This window comes from Contarinia nasturtii, unplaced genomic scaffold, assembly GCF_009176525.2.
Source record: "Contarinia nasturtii isolate CC-2019 unplaced genomic scaffold, AAFC_CNas_1.1 Cnas_scaffold_4311, whole genome shotgun sequence".
NCBI lineage: Eukaryota > Metazoa > Arthropoda > Insecta > Diptera > Cecidomyiidae > Contarinia > Contarinia nasturtii.
In genome coordinates, this window is record NW_022201606.1 from 3,792,658 (window position 1) to 3,814,443 (window position 21,786).

The window sequence follows — 21,786 nt, forward strand, 5'->3', positions numbered from 1 at the left end:
GTATGCACAACATCAATGACAATTTGGATTATTTGTACGAACATTCAAGATGAATTTAGCACAATCCAAGAAATTCGATGATTGATGTTCCATTGGTTGCTTCAGATTTTACACGCAATTCAGATTGCTCATCACTTAAAGCATGCTCATTGATTATAAAATGAACATTTTATTTATTTAGAGGAAACTTCAAAAATGTCTTGCATTTTTTTTCACGACAAATTCACAAAGACCTAGAGATGTCTAGAAAATGTGAAGATAAAAAATGCCAGTAATCATTTTCGATGAAAAGAACAAATACTCGTAAATGATATTATCTATGAATTTATATGAATAAAGTAAAAATCTATTATGAATGGTTGATTTTCGTATTTCGCATTTTCGATGTGCTTGTTGTGAATCAATGAAACAGAATGTAGAAGGCTAGGGGAAATGATCTATTCGCGAATGGACAAAATTTATTGATTGTATGATAAAGTCGTCATTTTAGTAAAATAATTCAAGAAATTCGCATACAATTCGCAAGCTATTCGCAAAAAGTTATCACAATCAAACTATATAATATACGCTTGCAAACGAACCAAGTGAATAGCGGCGACGCAAGAAAACGAAGTGAGTGAATAGCGGCAGCGGATAACATTTTTTCTTTCGTTCGTTGTCGCTATTCACTCATTTCGTTTTCGTGCGTCGCCGCTGTTCACTTGGCTCGTTTACAAGCGTTCACAATTTGATACATACAAAACTTACAAATTTTGCGAATTGTCTCACGTTCATAGCGTTTTGTTTGCGAATTGTTTTTTAAATCACAACTTTACTGGCCCATCGCTTACAAATCATTTCGCATAAAATTCGCAAAATATCGAATAATTCGCTATTTTCTGATCGAGATCCGATCCCCTAGGTAGAAGGTATGTTATCGCATTTGAATCTACAAGTCGATGAGATGATCAAATTTGAGAAATGTCATTGCGTTTGCATTCTTCTATTCACTGCTTTATTTGAGTTGTTTGAGTTCAATGTCAAAATTATCATTAAAATTGTGCTTTCATATCTTGCGTACGTTTTTCGTAAATAATCTATTGAGAGGCACATTTCCAAAGCGATACAATTTTGATTGGGGACGTGCTTTAGAAGTAAAATATCCCAATACTTTTATTAATGCTGTAACAACAGCCTCTGATGTATCGTTTCTAGCATAAGGCTATCAGACAATTACAAGTGATTCTCCTTTTGTGCCGTTTTGTCACATCGTAAAATGAGGAATATTGAAGATTGAATTTTTATTAATAATCGATAGGCGCCTCATTGTGATGGCGAACATTGAATCATGAAATCAGTGGTAGACAAACGAAATAAAAGAAAATCGAAGTGTAGGGACCTTCGAAATTCTTTTTTCTCTAAACGATTACCATTCCATGTCATTATTATTTTGTTTGGTCGCACCAACTCAACAGTCGTTTTTACCCATGTTGAACATTTTCTGTTCAATAAAAAAAAACACACACACACACTGTTTAATCAAAAAATCAATATCCAAAAATACAATAAAACCGTTCATATATAACCTTTATGGTTGCAACTCTGTATTTTCATTTTGTTCATTCATTTTGCCAATGAATTCATGTTTAATGCAAATCGATTCGCAAATGTTGGGTTGGCATGAATGAAATTGCCAAAGCAACGTTTTGCTGTCGGCATCAATATATCATGTGTACCGATATAGAAATATCTTTGAATGATTTTTATGTTATCGCTTGTGTGCAACGATACAAAATGAAACGTCTGTATTAAATAACGTGCACAGGCTTACACAGAATAAAAGAGTGTAAAAACGATAATGCTGTAAAGTAAGTACACACTCGTTTCATTCACTTGAAATTCGAAGTAGATGCTACCTGTATTAATTTTTTTGTAAACATTTCGATTCGAATTGAAATGTAATTTGAACGTTCTAACTCGATAAAATGTCTAAATTGTTTCAGTAAAGAATTCGCTTAATACAATATATCAATTGAAATAATTTCATGTTTTAACACATGTTATGCAACATACGTATTCAAGTTTTGTGCAAAATGAAAGCCATCACGCAATGAAATTAAATTTCGTTTAAAATTCAAATGTCGATTAATTTACAGGGAAAATTATATGGAAAATGCTACCAAACGAAACGATATAATAATAATAATTTGGAAAGGAATAAAAATAAATTAAACAGTCCGATGTATCAAATATGCGTGAACTTGTATAATTTGTGTGACTTTTCGACGTCGATGTTCTTTTTTTCTTTTATTGCTTACTTCTCTTCTATAAACGTTACATTTTTGATGATTTATATTTCAACATTTCTTATTACATTCTCTCTCCGTCGCTTGCTTTAACTCTGTATTTTTGTCCGCTTTTGTTATTATACTCATACGTGCAGCTTGTTTTCTTTGTTAGTCTAACAACGATAAAAATCTTTGGCACCCTATTTTTTTTCTATTTGCAAAGGAGAATAAAAAATAAAACAAAAATTCCTCTATTCCCATAGAATTGGTTTACTTTTTGTTACTTGCGTTCTTTTTTTTTTGAGTAGCTCTTTTGCTATCGTATCGATTTTCTGTTTGAAATGTAGTTACAGACTGAACAAAAATAAAATATATAGAATGTAATAGCGTTTTTTCCCTAAGTATTCAATGTTTAAATTCAGAACGGTGAAGCTGACTACGAAAAAAATGAATAAAAACCAATGTTGAATACGTACCTTTCAGTTGAATTTCGCTCGATGGTTTTCTCTTTTAAATGCTCACAAAAAGATGAAACTGGCGGTAATTTAATTATTATTTATTTGAATCCTTTCATATTATTTATCATTTTTATTACAGTCGAGCTCAGCACAACTACTATTTGTTTGTTTTTTTTTTGTCCAATTGTTTTCAATGGTTCAGTTTTTTTTTTGTATGAGTGCATGTGTGTAAAATTTCAGTTCATTGTGTCTTATGTATAGAGCTTATATTTTTAAGTATATTAATGAACAGGTTGGAGTACAATTGTTGAATTTATTTATTTTACTCAGCCAATGTTTATTGAGAACAATGACTTTTTTTTCTTTTTGAAAGAATTTTTATCTGAATAAAAAAAAAGTTTTAACTTTGCTCGTAAAACAATTGATATTGGCGTATTAAATTATTCATTTTTTATTAGAAAAAACTGCACGTATACATACTTTGTTGAAAAACAAAAAGAACAAATTACATCTATCAACTTTCTGTGTGTGGTTGTGATTTTGAATCATTAAACGACAAAGTATAATTAAAATATCTTGTTGTGTTTCCACCTTAATTTTGGACTGAAAAAATCGTTTTTTTTTTTCAAGACAAAGAAAGTGTGTGTGAACCACTCGACAGACACGTGTAGACTAATCATGAAAACCTCACAACAGACGCTTTTTGGAAAGTGTTCATCGCGTTATCTGATGAAGCTAAAAAAACGGACGCATATTTATCCCCACTACGTTATCCTCTTCTGCATAGCACACGATATTGTTGCTTCACCTTCATTCAAATTGAATAAAGCTTGCGTTTGAACGCAAATTGAAATGGGCACCGCACAATACGGTGGAAAACTCCTTTGGACTATAGCATAATGGCTGCGCTTTCCGTCAATCGCACTGGCGCAATCGATGACGACGACGATGTCAACGCCAACCATCGCATCTTTTGATATTTTCAAGTTCGATAGCCATTACATTTCGGATTCATGGCATCATATCACCGTTATCATAATCGTTAACCAGTTTCAAATATGCCTGCGTTCATGCGTGGGTATAGCTGTGGTTGTGGCTGTCTTTACGGTATGCATCTGTTGCCTCAATACTGATGTGATAATGTGCGCAAATGGCATTATTCACATCGGTTTTTATATGATGTACACACATTTGACTGATGTGTATGAAGTTGAGTTTAGTTAAGTATACGAACAGAGAAACTCAATATATCTGTAGCTTCTAAGCGCATAGCCTAACGTTACCGCTAAATAAACATACGTGCTTTTGATTAACTCGTTTGTTCCAATTATAAGTATTCGCTTCGGAAATGTGGCAAAAAAAATTGTTTTCCGAAGTAACTAACTTTTTTTTGACCATGCTGCTATTTCTTTGTTATTTTCATTTATACCGTATCATCCGAAATCCATCGAATAAGCAAATTTCGGATGGAGTTTGTTATTGAATAAATAGAAAATAGAAAGGCAATGGCGCACAAAAAGTGACGCAACCAAATGGATAAAGTGCTGATGTCTCATTTGAGATTGGCATTTATGGGCTTATGTTTTACGGACTAAATGTTTGATGCTCATTTGATAGGAACACCAAAGTGTTGATTCAATCTATGGACACCAAACACAATACATTAGATTTTTTTTGTAGCTGATATCGATGTTACTATATGCCATTGGATACACCCATTGATTGACAGAAAAAACTTTTGGAACAAATATATTCCAAAAATTTAAATTAAATTTCTCGCCACGTTAACAATTTACGAAAAGTTAATGTCAAAAGTTCGTCGCGTAATAATGTGCGGTGTATACCAAAACTAACGAACACAGTTCGATGTGTAATATAGACGCTTCAGCAGATGATAAACCATAGCAACACATCAATACTTATACAAGACCGTTGGATTGACTCATTTTGATTGGAATTGGGGATTTGAGTCATATTTATTTGGGTATTTTTTATAAATGAAGTTCCTTTTACTGAGAACATTTCAAAGAAATTAACATATTCAATTCAAAGAAATTAACACTTGTATAGTACCGGTATTATTTTCTGTAAAAGTCATGCTTCAAGTTTTATTGGTTCACTTCAAATTATGAAACCTGTAGATTTACAATTGAATGAAGGAGAATTAAAGTGACCAAAAATCCTCTTTAAAAATGAAAGAGCAACAGGATTTCGGGTTTCTTCAATTCTCACCAATTTAATTAATCATCACTTATTCATGTTCAATCATAGTTGTAGATAAAACATTTCAGCTGGCTGAGTATTCAATGCATGCGAGTCGCAACGCAATGTTGTTCATCCCATTGATATTGTTGTATTTGTTATCGATTTGTCATCTTTCTGGTAATAAAAGACTAATAAAAATGACGATAAAGGAAACTATTTTGTTACCTCTGTTATTTTGCTACTGCTATGCCAACAGCATCCTACACTTACGATTTACCATTTAAAAACTCATTGAACCACGCCGATAACAATCCCCAACATAGACTCCGATATCTAAATGAACATTTTGCCTAACGAATTGTTGTTGTTGTTGCTACTGCTGCTGCTGAGTCGATTATAACCATTTCACATCGGTAAAACCCATTTATGTAATTGAATGTAAAACGAAAAGCCATATAATATTCATACATTGTTCGATTGTGTTGCCTGTTGCCTGTTGCGTTTAATGGACTCGAAATGAAGAAAATATAATACTTGATACGCATTTGTTCAAATCAATTGATTTGAATTGAGTGATTCACTTACCTTGATTCTATTTCCATTTATTATTTCAGCTGCAACAATCTTGTGTACTTGTCTATTTATCGTTAGGTGATTCAATATAGTTTTAGAAGGGAAGCAAGTAAGTCTCATTTCAATTATTATTTACATAAGTCTAGAAGTTTTTCCATATTTTAAAGTGGAGTTGGTTGAAGATAACAATAAAAAATTAAGAAAAAAAATCTGATTTGTGTGGTGAAAATGATATTTAAAAAGTGCGAGAACAAAGTAAATGCAGAGAGCCTCAAACGCTTCCAAAATGGAAAGTATAAGTGCATTTGTGCGTATTTAATTTTATTTTTCATTTCTTCGTTCTGAATGAAATCGTTCTTAGCCCTCAAATTGTTATAATGGAAGAACGAATAAAGCATCAACATAAAGTATGAGTGAATTAGTTTGAAATTTGTATTATAAATAATTTAATTACACTTATATGTGCAACACTCTTTGATCCTTACCCCAATGAGGTTACCATTTTAGAAATATCATAATTCAATATTTGCTTTCAATTGTTTCCTCGTTTCATATGGGAAGTTTCAAGAGTGTGCGCAAAAGTGCCATATCAAGCGATAGAAGCATAATTGGCAAACATACACTGTTTTAACATACTTTAAAACATTTACTCATCTTTGCTTTTCAATACAGTACACTGACTTTTCTTACTTTTCTTAGTAATGGAAAGACAAATGTTTGCATAACTAATAAATAAGTGTGTGGTGTTGGCGGTCTAATTAACCCCTTTGTCCAATGAGAACTGAAAATCCATAGAAAAAGTGCAACGTGAAGATAAGAGTCATTCTCTTACTCGCGTGGCTCTTGAAAATACCGAATTTATAGGTCTAATGAACTATAAAAAAGTATTCAGATCGTAATAGCTTAATTAATATAGCGCATATGCAGCAATACAAACCCTGGAAAAAACCCTCACCACAGTGCTTCATGCCTTTTATGTGTTCTTGCCAATTCGTGTGTAACAACGCTGCGAAGCTTTAAATCAAATTGAATGGATGATCCTTCAAATGTTAAATGAAATGGAAAAATGTGAGCATGTAAAACCAAAATAAATTCTCGCATCGTATATCGCATCACCAGCCAATGCTATCTATAATAATGCACCTAGATTCCACAACACGCAATTGAAAAAACAAGAGCGACGACAAACACAAATTATATTCACATCGAAGAAGCGACAGTATGATAGATAAATTGAGAAAAAAGGACATGCCTTGCTTTGATCTAGAAAGCGTAAACTTTTTTGAAAACATGAAACAAATTCCATACATCTATAAAAATTTATATGGAAGGCTGTGAAGTAGAACCAAATAGAAGAAAAACCACAGTAGATTTACTTCGTACAATCTTTGTCTCGTTTTGAGAGTACCTGTCATTTTTCAGTCAGGTGAATCGAAAATTTAATAAGCTACCGATTCCGTATGTGGACGCTGAATTCATAAAAAAATTCGTTTCAGTTGAGCACTGTTGAGTGTTTTTGTCAGTCCTTTTTATATTTCCACAATCAGCTATACGAACAAAAAAAGATACTTTGACATTCGAATTTAATTACATATAAGCGAACTAAATGCTTACTTGTCTTTTTAGATTGCACAATGTGTTGGGGAAATTTCACGTTGCATATGGGTGCTCCGTAGTATAAATTCAGTGAATCAAATGCAAAAGGGGTTTTTCTACTCATGTTGCAGGTCAAATAACGATATTATGGCATTAGGAAAACACACCCTTCGTTCAAGTAAATGATGTGCGCAATATTTTGTTATTAAATTAAATTTCTTTGATGTTTCGATCAATTTCGATCACGGTTCGATATATCTTTAAACATTTCTCTGTGTATGCGGATTTGGCTTCATCAACTCCGTAGATGATGTTATAAACAGCTAATTTTCTCATGAATAAATACATTTAGATGAGTTTGTATAATTTCGTTATTTATAAAATATCCTAATTTATTTATCTTTATTAAGCGAGTGCACCGTGGCTAAAACCCTTTTCAAAGTTTACATATATCGGTATATCAATAATACAACGATGGACAATCGCGGACACATGGTCATATTCGATGGAATGGATTTATCAACCTAACTTTAGGTGAAATGCTAAACCCTTCTCTTTAAAACAATAAAACAAGCAAATCGGTTGAGTAACAAACAACCCTTTTTGAATCTATTTCGCTCCGCTCGGTTCACACCATGGCTGAAGTTCATTGAAGCGTATGATTTATCTATTCATAGATTTATTGCCGCTCCCATAGTGGAGCGATATAGATACGTGCAAACTATATACTATACGTACGTATATGCCGTTTTTATAAGCCCATAAAAGTGGTTACACGTGGAAATGATGAGGTTGATGAATATGAAAAATGACAGTGTATACAACAAGCGATAAAGAAGTTTTTTTTTTTTTTGAAAAATTTCCACTCAGATGATGACGATAACAATTATTCCAGCTCTTTAGACGACTAATGAAATCTTCATAATATATGAGTGATCCGAGAGGAAAATCCCTGCACGATGCACACAAATGTGAATTTTAAATAGTTTTATGTGATGGATTTGTATTCGCCAGTAAAATCAGATAAGTTTTATGTAGACTCCATATAATATTATTACAATACCAAAAACAAATAGTACTTACTTTCATTATAAGGAGAAAACATCAATAACATTTCTTCGTTTTTTATAAAATTTACTATTAGTTGGTTACTTAAGATGAACGATCATCACATGTATCTACTGTTATTATTTTATTTGAATACCATAGAATGAATGAGAAATATTTTTTATATTACCAAGTAAACTGAACTCTATTTTGATCGATGGGGCACTCTGCTGCCGTGGAGGTGGGGGGGTGATTTTTCAAAACCAAAAAATTCTCTAGCAAATCAGACAAATTTTCGTTTTTTTTTTTGGAAGTCACTTTTTGAGGCGAAAATCCCTAGCAAATTGAAAGAATTTTCTCCGCGAAAATCGGACATAAATCTCTCGGAACCAAAAACCCTAGCACATTGAAAGAATTCTCCTCAATTTTCTACATTGATGAGCTAAAAAAAAGGTCTTCACTATTTGAATCAAAAACACTAGCAAATTCGAATAATTTTCGCGAAAAAAATGTCTAATCCAAATCACAGGGGGTAAACCCCCCTCTACCTCCCTCCTACGCACACTACTGACGCACTCTATTATACTTGGTATCAATTACAAATACATAGTTCAAATATTCAAAATATTACATAATGTATTCATTTTCGCCGTGGATAAGTACCTCTCTGTTCACATTTTCTGTTATCGTTCAAAAGCAACAAGATTCAAAGGCCAGAGAAAAATAGTATATATTTATTCTAAAGCATTCATTTCATCACCCCCAGTCCATCGTTTTTATTTTCACATGTGATTGATTTTTTCCACATACGCAATTAAATTGAATGAGATTAATCGGACGTAAACAAAGCTATCCGAACACTGATTAATAATCGACAGTTTAGCACGTTCCTTTACGGGGCTATGTTTAAAAAAAGAAGAGGAAAATTTCCATGTGAGTGAATGCTTAATTGCCAATAATGATGTACGCATGATACCAGAACAAAATTATTGTTCTTCATTAAATGCAAAAATAAAAGAAAACAAATGAGTGAATGGAATGGACGGTTCCTTTAAATATGTTTCTAATTTATTGTGTTCATCAACATTGTTATCTTATGCGATTATATAAAATAAAACCTATTTACATAATGGATGGCATCGAGAATGCCACAAAAACTTGTCAACTTAAAATACAATTTTATGTTTTTCAATTGTTCAGTGTTGTGTGCATATTTAATTGTTCGCCGTGGCCATTTTTACAAAATGTTTATCACGAGCCGCACGCAGTGTGCATGTTAAGCACTCATTGGGCATCCATTTCAATAACAAATAGCAAATGAAACAAATAATTGCCGATTGTAGCACATGAAAATAGAATCTAAACAGCGCATTCATTACCAATAAAATGGCAATTGTATGGCATAAATGCTCACAAATTGCAATGAATGCAATGCATCCGTATCGTAGTTTTAGTGAAAACGTTTCGGAGAGTTCGGAATAGCCGACGGTGTCAATGGAAAATGCAACAAGCAAATAAAAACCATAAATCACACACAGTAATTTTGAAATGTAAAATGTAAATAGCAGTGAATCATCTGTATAACTGCATACTAACGTTCCAACGAAGAAAACTAGATTTATGGCGGCAACGCAAATCGTAACTTTCAATATAATTCGATTGCGGTAGACCTGAAATTTCTCCGCCAAACATAAAAATGGAATACCAATTACTATTTTCACTACAGTCACAAGCAAAATGAATTTTGTGATTCGAAACGAAGGCAAATGATATGAATTGACGCTATGCATAAACAAATGATTTAAGATCGTCGAATTGTTTGCTACTGAAATGATAGATTCATTTCTGGCCCATGAAATCGAATCGTTGTTGAAGCCGATTTGATTGGAAAGAGTTTCATTAATTAAATTTGCAAACAATGTAGTATTACCATTAACGTCGGCAGATGTACTTTTGTCGAGAGCAAAACTCTCGCTTGCATTGAAATGGGTGAGGTTTTCGAACACATCCGACAATGGTTTGGACATAGTTGGTGTTGAACACATCCAATATTGATAATCGAACCAAATATTTGCTAAAAATAACCAGTAAATGCAGTTGCTTGTTAATAAAACGCTAAGTAAACGTAATAATAGAACTAAAAATAATGGACGCAAATTGCTAAACATATTTTCACCATCATTACTGTAGTCTTCGGCCAGCATCATTTTGAATTCATTGAAATCGCGTCTTATGTGGTGGCGGGATTCATTTCGTAATTTTAGCATAATTTCAAGGGCACGCAGATCGGTGCCGTTTTTGAGCAAAAATACAATCGATTCATAGGTACATGGCATGAAAATCAATGTTAAAATGGCCAATGCAAACATCAACACACCAATCGATGAGGCAATACATTCACCGGTTACAGTGGATATGATTTCGGCCAGTTTTATCGTTGGAAGTAGATTAATCGCTGTAATGGTCCACATAAAATGTCGGCGCATATATTGATTTGAATTGTCTGCTATGTGTAGGACGAGTGTAATTAGTATAACGCCATACAAAATTCCAGCGGAGACACGTCCAATTAACAATAAATACGGCAACGTTCGATGCAAAACAAATGCCACACTAACTGGTACGATGGCCACGGAAACCGAATACTAAATGGAATGAAATAATATTTGGTTAAAACGTTGAATGTAGAACGCAACATAGTATTTTCTTACATAGATCAAAATTTTGCTGTATCTCGAATTGAGAAAGCCACCTATTAGGGATCCAACCGCCGCTCCTATCAGAAAGGCCAACAAAACAACCATTTCCACATTTTGATAATAATAGAAGTACATGTACATTTTCCATAAAGACCATGATATGTGCAAATTTCCAAGTGCGCACAACAAAAGCAATCCTATTGTATTCCATGTTAAAATTTAATAGAACGAAACCATTCATTGAGTTGCTCAACTCACCTGGAATAAGAGACGTCAATTGACGCCAATTGTGTTTAAATAGATACCAAATACTCGTATTACGTTCCAAACCATTCACTCGCAATGATTCCGTGGAAGACATAACATGCAATGGAATAGTAGTAGTTGAACTATCAAGTGGATTTAACTCCTTATTCTCCAATGACAAAAGCATATTTTTCCTTTAACTTATTACGTCTTATTTATCTTTGCTATGAAAATGTTCTTTATACGTTATTTTATGTTTAAACAATCACTTTTGATTTTGCATTGCATCGCAATCACTCAGAATTGAGTGTATTCAATGCCGTTCAAGTAAGCACTCTCGCAAAATCAACCGAGAAAATGCACAATAGTCGCACAAAATCAAATGAAAAATTGATTCAATTCAGTCTTTCAGGCATTATTCACATTTCAAAACGTCTAAATCGGCAAAATATCCGAATTTATTTAACTTTTTTTTTTATTTCAATCAGAATCGATCGAACGAATTCAATATACACGAGAGCAAAACTATTCTTGGTCATGACTTATAGCTTATGCGATCCTAAACATTTTGTTCACAATTGTCTAATTTTACTAAATTGAATGGACCTCGTTTGAAACTGACTGTAAACTGATGAAAATTGATTGAACATTCTAAAACATTTATACGCACACAGAGACACGCACACATAGAAACATCGAGAATTCTCAGAGAATCATGATAAATTCTAGATAGTTTGAAAAGAGGCGAGAAAAAAAACACACACTCAAAACGATATAAAAAGAAGAAAAAAAGAGAAATAGGAACCGAAAAGTAAACAGACACATATGCAAAACAAAATTGTTATACTTTCATTCACGGTATGATATATGTATTATCGTGCACATGAGTGACGGAGGAGTGTGGGTTTATATTTGTTTGTATACAAATTCATGAATGAGTTTTGTGAAAACGAAAATATTATTTCAGTTTTTCACTGTTTGTGTTTCTTTTTCTCCTCATTCCAAGCAAACGGAGCATATAAGATGTATCTATTTATAGGACGTGTGTATTGGAATGTAAAAGAAAACGACGTTTGAAGAGAATTCATAAACAGAAAATATTTTCTTATTTTATCGATAACTAAAAGCAAAACTACAAACCACTTGAAAACTCTTAAGGATGTTGAACAAAAGTAAAACACTACTAACACCATTTATTTTTCTTTCCTTTTTTTTATTTATTTTCGATTTATCAACAAAGTCCACAGCCTTATTTGAATAGAATAATGGTATTATTTCATATAATTAATTTGTTTGTTGTGGTTTTGTCGTCTGGTTCTGGAGTATTCATCGATGTGAGCTTGTTGTGCGTGATTAACGATAGTGAAATGATTGCAAGTGAAGTAACAATCATTTTTGCGGTAATCCAATCATTTAGATAAATCACCGAAAATAATAAATCCAATAAATGCTCGATAAATGAGGCAAAGGTCAGTGCTATCACCCTGTTGCTGGGAACGAAACCAAATTCAAAGTCCATTTTGAATGCGACACGGTGATCAATAACATCCACAACTAAGCTGAATGCAACGTATAATGTCATTATTATGTAAAATTCGATTGTGTATTTCGTCAAATGTCTGAGATCAAATAATGGAAGAAGAAGAATTGCGGCAAGCAATGTCGTTAAAGGCATAATGTAAATGATCGAGAAATAGTTGAATTTGACATTGTGACGAGCTAGCAGAATTGTAACTGTGCCAAGAGCTAAGCGCGACAGTAACAAAACAAACAAATGTTGTGATCTGTTGTTTACGTCGGTCAGCAATGCATTTGGTTGAATAAAAATTTGTAAAGCAATACTTACAAATGGCAAAAAATAACAAAATGTTGTCAACAATTTTGCACCGGCTAAATAAATCAACGGTTTTTTGACAGTCAAATTCATTGCGCTAAATTGAACATTCGTATGCACATTTTTTGTTTCATTTTTTAGTTCTGGGAACAGACAGTTTGAACTCGATAAATTAAGCGCAAACAAACTATACAATAATACTAATGAGATGCTGCAGATTTCGGGTGAAGCGTCTGCTTGTGTTATTGAAATTATTGTTGCTATTGTGAAAAGACAAGTAAATGGCGATAGGCTGATTTGCAAATGCACAATTATCACCGAAGATAAATAAATAAATCCAATCAATGCGCCCAATACGATTCGCAAAGGAAAATAATCGTAAAATGATGATGATTCGATGGATAGCTGCGTTTCAACTAATAGACATATTATGAAGGAAATTCCAGTAGCAATCTAAATAGAGAACGAATGAAAGAGAGAGAGAAAAAAACACGTTTGCACTCGTTAGTATCACTCGAGTTACTTTCATGCGACGATGGAAGAGGAGCATGTGTGTTTGAATGGGTGTGAAAGTTAACTTACCAGAACTAATTCGATTTTGTTACGATTAATCGTGTGCAAATGAATGGATACCAAAGTTCCAATACAGGTTCCGAAGTAGTACAAAGTGATTACAAAAGAAACATGAAATTCATGTGTGATACGCTCGATTGGCGATATAATCGCTGAATAATATATGTTGCACATGACCACATGACCACACACTCTTTTGTTCTGATATGATTTGAAATCCGTTCGTTTACTTCTTATATTTGGTTCGTTTATCATGCGTATAATTTTCACTAAATCCAGAAATATCTCACATCCAACCCCTTTTGTTTGCCTACCACATTCTCTTTATACTGATTATAAAATTATTGTATTTATTTATTATTTATTTTAATCGGAGTTAGAACGACGAAGAGTTGTTCATCGAACACATCTAACAGCTAACTAAATACACAGCACAAAATACAAAATTTTGATCAAAAAATTGTATATCCCACGCATTTCAATTAAAAAATGTTGTTAGCTTGTCACGTATTATTAGCGCATTTAATTTTCATCGTCGTTGACCGTCGTGGCATTTTGAAATCGCTCTATTTTTACTTTTTACACCGAAAAAAAAAATGTTAAACTGACAAAAAAAATTAAGTTTTGTTGTCAAAAAATGAAAATTTGAATAAAACATTTTTTTTTTGTTTTCTTTTCTTCCGATGAGATAAATGTGCATAATTCGGCTTCAAATACACAATAACTGGTGTCGTTGAAAAAATAAACAAATTCAATTTTGGGATAAAATATCAAGTTCGTTTTTTTTTAAATATATTTAACAGTTTATTAAACTTTGTCATTAGACTTACACGGTTGAGAAAAAAAGTAACCTATACTTTCAACTTTTATGCAAATTATAATTTTGATAAAGAAAACATATTTGAAACTAGTATTTGTTTTAACATTACTCGAAATACTTCGTTGTTTCTTTGTTGTTGTTTTTTTGGTATATACAAAAAATATCAATTTCAACATTGCCAACTTTTACTATCAATAATATAATAGGCAATTAAAAGACTAATTCTAGATTGAGTATTTATTTGCTTGGTGCAAAAACATGTGAAGTAAAGCACTTTAATATTTATTCACTTCTATTCACTTCTAAGGCCAAAGAGTAGAATGCTCATTTTTTCTTAAATTTACAATGCTCTATCACTAATCTTATCTATTCAAAAATATTTATGATTATTTATTTTATTTATTGAAATGAGGAAAAAGAGAACGGCATGGATTTGCTTTCGATAGCTTAGGTCCCTATCGATTAATGTTGAATCTCTTACCGTCTGTTTGTCTGCTTAATATACATATTTTAAATAAATTCTTGTTGTTGATTGTAATCGATTTTTGGATTATTGAATAGCATTAAATCAATATTTTTATATTGCTCCCGAGCTTCTCCAAGCGAGAGATTATCTTTTTGTGGCAGATTGCGAGCAATTTCGTGTGACATAAATGCAACAGTACACATTGATATTATAATGATTGAATTGTGGAATGTATCACATAAATACAATGTTATTAAAATGATGTGCACTAAGTGTTCGATAATCGCAACAAATGCCACCGAAAATCCCTTCAAAGTTACAGGGAAGGCTTCGGCTAGCATACAATGACCGAACACATCCAATGGTATAGTCACATAATTAAAGTAAATAATTAAACAAATGTGTAAAATATACGATAAATCGAACAATGAATGAGTTATGGCGGTGATGAAAAGCACTGAACTTAATACGCACGAAATGTAGTAAATGAAACGTTTCAGATTAAATTTGTATAAAACGGCCGCCGTGATGCTGCCAAAAATAAACCATGCTAAAAGTACCAAGGTAAGTTCACGGTTGTGCAAGAAAGTGATGAAATGTCCAAAGATTGTCGGCGCCTTCTCATTTTTATTGTTTTCCTCTTGCTTCTTGTTATGTTTATTGTTTTCGTTTGATTTTTCCTTATCGCTTTTACTCTCTTCGTGTTCCCGTTTCATTTCTTCCGTTCCCGCTCTCGAGTTCACTTCATTTTTGACATTATGGTCATTCTGGACACCTTTTTCTTGACTATTTTCTGAGCTCTTTTTACTTTCGCCATTTTCACTTCCTTCCGAATGATTATTTCTTTCTGTTGTCGGCGTGTTTCCTTCGTCTGTTCTTGCATGACCGCTTGATTCATTTTCATGTGGTTCACTTTTGTTGTCTTTACTATCTTTTTTACTATCTCCTGTGACAGTTTCCTCTTCATTATTTTCGGTTTTTGAATTATCATTTTTCTTATATTCAGCATCGTGTTCCATAGAGTTTGGCTTTTGGATAGTCGGTTCAGTCTCAGGTGTCTCTCGTTTCAATCTCTCGATATTGTTTTGTTCTTCCAGATGAGAGTGTACTTCGATTTCATTGTTATTATCACCGATGCCAAAATCATGACAATGTTCATTCATATGTTTTTGATCTTGTGTTGACTCCAAATGAGCCACCCCACGTAGGAATATGAGAATGAAAACAATTAGCGGCAAATTGAACGATAGTACACTGCACAGACGGCCATAACAACAGAAAATCAAACTCGTCCGATTTTCAGGTAATAAAACCTTTTTAAAATTGGGCGGTCCATACGTATCAATTTCATCTTGCACGAGATTTTTCATGGTTGAAAAATCATGATGGACCGAACGCGTACTAATTGGTTTTTTCTTCAATTTGCTCACCGTTTGCAAAGCATCCAATTCACCTCCGTCGTTTTGTAGGATAAATGGAACCGTTTCGGTGGCATGCTTGGCTGAAATTACAATAGTCGTCAATCCGAACATTATCAATCCAAATCCATTAAGAAAACTTGCATTGAATAAGCCTTCCGTGTGAAAAAATACCAACACTGACAGCAAAATTGAATAGTTCAACGCTGCTCCGACGATTAACATAAGAAGTTCACGAAATTCCTATTGAGATATTATAAAGTTAATTATTAGTTGTTGAAATAAGAAATAAAAGATATTACTTTGGTTGCATTTTCGCTGGCATGAACTACAACAACGACGTAAATCAGTCCATGGATGAATCCTCCGCACATCCGTGAGGTAACTAAGTAAATATTGGTGTCATTTTTGGATAAAATAAAAAGAACTCCGCTGATTGTAAGTAATGCACCTCCCACCAACTTTCCACCAAAAAATGAATGATAAAAATGAAATTCAATATGGTGACAAATTCAAATGGTGCAAATCAATAATACACATACGTAAAGATGTCCTTTTCGAAATTTGTACACCGCATGGCCAGCACAGAAATTTCCCATTATTGCACCAATGTAGAATGACCAAATGACAAAATGAAAATAGAAGGTTTTCTCGACGCCATAATGATGGCAATTATATAAAGAAAAGACTCGATAAATTCCCCAACAGATATGGATGCCACTACTCATCAATAGCAAGAGACCTGCATTTAGTTGGAGCACACACAGAGACAAAGAAAATCAAAACAAATACACAAACGAATAAATAACACTACATTTGATAATTACCACCACAAATGCATTTCAGTTGTTCACTATTTTTGTGGATGAATTTTCGATAGCTCATATTTTTTTCAAACTTTTCGTCAAACATTTCATTTTCATTGTGATCGTCTTCTTCATCGTATGGAACAGTAGTCTCCTGATTGTTGTCACTTGTTTGATAGTTGGGATATTGACTGACATTCATTTCAATATGTTCATTTTGATCATTTTCTTCGAATGACGCTGTTGATGTGCCAGCGACATTCTCGAATGCCATAAATTTCGAGGCCATTCTTAAAATTTATACATTCACATACACGGTTACAACAACAGAAGATAATACTTATTTCTATCTTTGCATGCACTGAAAGTCAGCCTACCGTCTTTGCTATTAATAATTCAACAGTTACAAATGATAAATTGATTGATTGTGACAAACTGTATTGTGAAGAAAGAAAAAATTTGAGCAAAACCACAACTAGACTGATAGAATTACTGTGACCGAATGAAAATTGTCGAACATTGTGAGATGCTAGTACGAACGACACGTCGAAACTAAATGGCCCAAATGGCATTATTCGGTCGATTTTACTGTTTCATGGATTTACGCTTTAACTTACATTCATGTTCGTCAGACTGTCGGGCGCCAGGCTCTGTCTCCCCATTTTTGGATTACAGTTTGGATGTATAAAATTACGTACGTGTCTATTCAAATCTATTGGATAAATTGTTCGGAGCAAGCTGATGGGATACAACAGCATCAAACATGTACCAAAAAACGATGAAGAAAAATTGTATTTGTATGCAGTGTTTTGTATTTATGTATGTATGCGTATGATATTGAATCATTGCTGTGTGTGACAAGAATTGAAACAATTTTCACGTCGCATAGGCATCTATTGTACCCAAGAATCATATTTAAATGTGGGTGTGCATTTTTCTAGATTTCGTACAAATTGCTGAAATATACTGTTGATGCCACTGCTGTTTTTGGTTGTTTTTATTGTTGTCGTCTTCGTCATCTATATCATCGTTCGCGTTATCCACTTGTAAATATGAAGACATGAGAGGAAAATGCTATCAAGGACAAAGTCATGCTACCGATTTTGGTAAACAGTATTTAATTTTATTCAAGTGATTCATTTCGTATAAAATCTGATTGAAACAAAGTACTAAACATACAATCTGTCAAGAACGGTCTATCTTAAATTTTATAAATTGAATGAAAAAAAAACTTCGGTTCGCTTTAAATAAAAGGTTTGATGTCAATGATGATAAACAAATGTATATGGTTAGAAAATTATAGATTTTGACTTCAATTTGTCAGATTAATTAACTTAACTAACGGATAGGTCTTGTAAAACAATTTTAGGCAATAATTTTGATTTTCATTTCATTCGATAGTTATCTTAAAATTATATTTGCGGGATCCAAAAACTATGCTATCTTTCTGCTTAAATATGAATCATTTCATAAAATTGTCAGCGATATTTTAAGTACGGATTTTTTTTTAAATCCAAGGAATTCAGTTGTTCAAATTGTCAAAATTATAGTTTCGATTTTTTGTTTCTTTTGCGTGTGAACTTATTAACTATTTAATTTAGAACTAAGTGATTAAAGTATTTGATATGATGATATGAGCAATTTAGCCAAGGAATTTGAAATGATTAAACGAAAGTGTTCACTATGCACTTTCAAAGAGAAAATTGAATTTAACTTTTCGATAAATGTCGCGTGTTTGTCGTAATGATAAGCCCTTTGTCTTACGAGGAACTGTAAGCAATGTGGACCAACCCATTATAATGAGGCCAATTGAGATGGCAAAAAAGGCAGACGTATCAGAATGTAGTTTAAATAGAGTAATGAACACCATGTGCACAATGTGTTCGATGCCGGTGGCAATGATAATCGACCACGATTTTGTAGCAAAAGAAAATGCTTCACTTGTTTGTACGTGGCCAACACAATCAATGCTCATCGATGCAAAAATAAAGAAAATGATGATAAAAATATTAATTGAAAATGGTGTATGGAAGAAATCCTGAGAAACGGAAAACAACACCATTATACACATAACAAATAGAAGTATTCCGCATAAAATTGAAAAGAAATACAGATACTTTTTGCGCTCAAATTGATCAATAAAGAACATTGTACACATGCCAAAAATAAAGCGTGCGGTTAGCAGTGACAACAGCAGGTACAAATTTATTGAGTCCGGATTGATTTGTTGATTGAAAAGTCCCATAATTAACACGGTGAACGGAATATTTTTTGCACAAACACTAAGTACTCGCACTCCACACACAATTAAAAGCGGTCGCAAATTATCGATGCTAAATGGATTGCGGCTATCAAGCTCATCTTCGTTTAATTGATGTTTCATTTCGATGAAATCGTGTCGAATTTTCGGCGTTTCACCTTTTTCGTTGCGAAGTTTTACCATTGTCGCTATGACAAGTTCATCTCGTTCGCTAACACTACAATTACTCGAGTATTTGAGTAGATATGGTGCAGATTCAATTGTTAAAAATGGAGCAACCGCAAGCGCCAAAATGGAATAAAAGCAATTCAAAAATCCCATGATACACTCTGAATCTATATCATTTTCTTTGGTGCCATTTGTTGTAAAACCAGCCATGAATAGTGAAAATGCCGAAACGTAGCCAATACCACGAAGTATAACACCACGAATCTGATTCACACTGTTCTCACCGGCATGTGTTATTACAGTCAAGTAGGCAAGGCCTGCAATGAAAAATCGCAATTTTATTTTCGTGCTGGAATTGAAAATATTGATAATTGAATAATTGATCCTACCATTGGCTAATCCAGCTAGAAATCGTCCAGATGACAAAACGGAATTTATACGGAGGTCAGTAAAGAGACGAGCTGTAAACAGTAAGCTGCTCAGCAGAAGAATCAATGCGGCAAAAATCTATGTCAAACATAAAAATACATATGAAAATTGTATTCAACAATCCAATTAGTTTAACGAACATAAATAACATACATAAATGCGTTTCTTTGACCAGGTCGGAATTAAAACTGCTGCAATTATGCTGCCACAAATTGTACCAAGATACCATGCTCCAACAGTTGTTATTACTTCCAACTCTAACCAACTAGATTTGATTAAAAATCGTTTTTAGAATTATTTTCATATTTCGATGAATCCGATTATAGTATGTACCTGGAGGATGCAAAAATTTCCCAAAAAGCCCAAACCGTATGCACTCCACTTCCCAGCAACACAATTAAACCTTTTTAAAATTAGAAAATAGAAAACACACACCATCGCCCACACATACACTTCAGTTAGATAAACAAATTAAAATAAACATCGACATAGACGACGTATGATAAAACGTACCGGCTGTTAGTGAGGTTATTTGACGTTTATTTTTCAATACAACAGCAAATATATTGCGATTCGGTACATGCGGCGGTGACAACGGTGTCGGATGTGATCTTTGGACTGATGTTGTTAATCTTGGTGGCAAATCGGGTGTTGGTATCAGTGCATCTTCTTGGTGACCCAGGTCATTTTCATTTGGCTTTTGTTCAAAAGACATTTTTTTTTCATCTATGAGCTCACTGAATTTTAGCAAACAAATGATAGCAATCCGTGAATTAATCACTGAAATTCAATTCGAAAATTCACTTGGCACAACACACTCAGTTGGGATAAAAATAATTTATTCGTTCACCATTCGGCACATCACAACTTTTTTTTATTCGATTCTCTTATATTTCCAATCGTTAAAACACAATTTCACTAGTTTTTCGCATTTATTTGGATTAAATTGTCTGAATTTTTAACATTATTCAATCAATTTTCGAATGAAATTATCATTTTTTCTTATGTACATTTATCGAAAACAATGTAATACGTACATCGTTCTGTTACCTTCGTTATTCAACTAAATTAACACTATTCTACGTTTGCTTTTTCTCTCTGTTCACTGTCATTTACTTCTTTTCTGTCATATTGAAATGTGCTTGCGGATCGGTCACGTTCACTTGCGCTCTGTCTAACCAACCGCAATGCGATGCAAACGCAACGATCAACACGTACCCGACAATCTCACAAACAAAGACTGAATCTGACGCGCAACTTTAAATTGATTGTATTGTGTATATTTCATCGTTTACGCTGTTCGTGCACTGTATGTTTGTGCGCTACACAGTTGCAATGTTAGAGAATAACAAATGAGAAAAAAAGAAGAAAACGACAGCGACGACGACGACGCATTACATCGAATCAATTATGATCAATTGGAAAATCTCAATATGCAGGCGCACAGAATCTGATCTGACTGTTGGACCATATGCGGTTTATTGGAGTATTTAAATTGTTTTAAAATTCTAAGCGAATTACAGTCAGCGTACGTAATTTATTTCGATTTGAATTTCGGGTGATTTAATGCGATTTTAATTCATATTGCATTTTTGAGCGCATTTTCAATTTGGTTGTATAAAACTAGCTGTCATAAAACACTTGAAATGCAATTTGTTCACCATAATGTTGACTAAGTAGCATCAAAATGTGATGCTATAATAAGTATTATCTCATATCAATTGATTTCGTATTCGGTTGATTAAATCAATTCCATATAAAAGTTAAATCGAATGAATGGCATGTTTGTTCGTTGCTTGACATGACCAAGTTCCATAGCTCGGTATTGTGTGCCACAACTTCAATGCCAACCAATTCAAATTAGTATTTGAATTCCAGAATATGCTAAATAAATAGAAATCACACATATAACTCAAATGGA

General features: G+C 33.2%; 5 protein-coding genes across 7 annotated transcripts in view; all 5 read right to left on the reverse strand.

Annotated features, from left to right (window-relative positions):
- Positions 1-3,382, reverse strand: part of LOC116350949 (1-phosphatidylinositol 4,5-bisphosphate phosphodiesterase epsilon-1-like) — a 49,004-nt gene extending 45,622 nt beyond the window's left edge. For both annotated transcript variants that reach the window (XM_031782965.1, XM_031782967.1), the window contains exon 1: positions 2,744-3,382. The gene's annotated coding sequence lies outside the window, so the exon portion shown is untranslated. The remainder of the gene's footprint in view (positions 1-2,743) is intronic.
- A 5,810-nt stretch (positions 3,383-9,192) lies between these two features.
- LOC116350778 lies at positions 9,193-11,804 on the reverse strand. Of its 2 annotated transcripts, none has more exons than XM_031782709.1 (3): positions 11,104-11,804; positions 10,858-10,922; positions 9,193-10,791 (listed from the first exon to the last, which is right to left on the reverse strand). In XM_031782709.1, exons 1-3 carry the CDS (start codon positions 11,276-11,278, stop codon positions 9,361-9,363), a joined length of 1,671 nt encoding a protein of 556 aa, XP_031638569.1. In that variant the 5' UTR covers positions 11,279-11,804; the 3' UTR covers positions 9,193-9,360. The 2 variants fall into 2 exon arrangements, with proteins under 2 accessions (XP_031638569.1, XP_031638567.1); XM_031782707.1 differs by having other exon boundaries at positions 10,858-11,042; positions 11,104-11,803.
- Positions 11,805-12,312: 508 nt separating this feature from the next.
- Positions 12,313-13,900, reverse strand: LOC116350831. The gene is made up of 2 exons (XM_031782799.1): positions 13,508-13,900; positions 12,313-13,378 (listed from the first exon to the last, which is right to left on the reverse strand). Exons 1-2 carry the CDS (start codon positions 13,751-13,753, stop codon positions 12,368-12,370), a joined length of 1,257 nt encoding a protein of 418 aa, XP_031638659.1. The 5' UTR covers positions 13,754-13,900; the 3' UTR covers positions 12,313-12,367.
- A 649-nt stretch (positions 13,901-14,549) lies between these two features.
- Positions 14,550-17,531, reverse strand: LOC116350741. The gene is made up of 4 exons (XM_031782654.1): positions 17,030-17,531; positions 16,745-16,944; positions 16,505-16,663; positions 14,550-16,445 (listed from the first exon to the last, which is right to left on the reverse strand). Exons 1-4 carry the CDS (start codon positions 17,295-17,297, stop codon positions 14,829-14,831), a joined length of 2,244 nt encoding a protein of 747 aa, XP_031638514.1. The 5' UTR covers positions 17,298-17,531; the 3' UTR covers positions 14,550-14,828.
- Positions 17,532-18,109: 578 nt separating this feature from the next.
- Positions 18,110-20,978, reverse strand: LOC116350669. Its single transcript, XM_031782544.1, has 5 exons — positions 20,379-20,978; positions 20,199-20,268; positions 20,019-20,130; positions 19,826-19,943; positions 18,110-19,753 (listed from the first exon to the last, which is right to left on the reverse strand). The coding sequence occupies exons 1-5, from the start codon at positions 20,578-20,580 to the stop codon at positions 18,690-18,692; spliced, it is 1,566 nt and encodes a 521-aa protein (XP_031638404.1). The 5' UTR covers positions 20,581-20,978; the 3' UTR covers positions 18,110-18,689.
- Between the last annotated feature and the right edge of the window lie 808 nt (positions 20,979-21,786).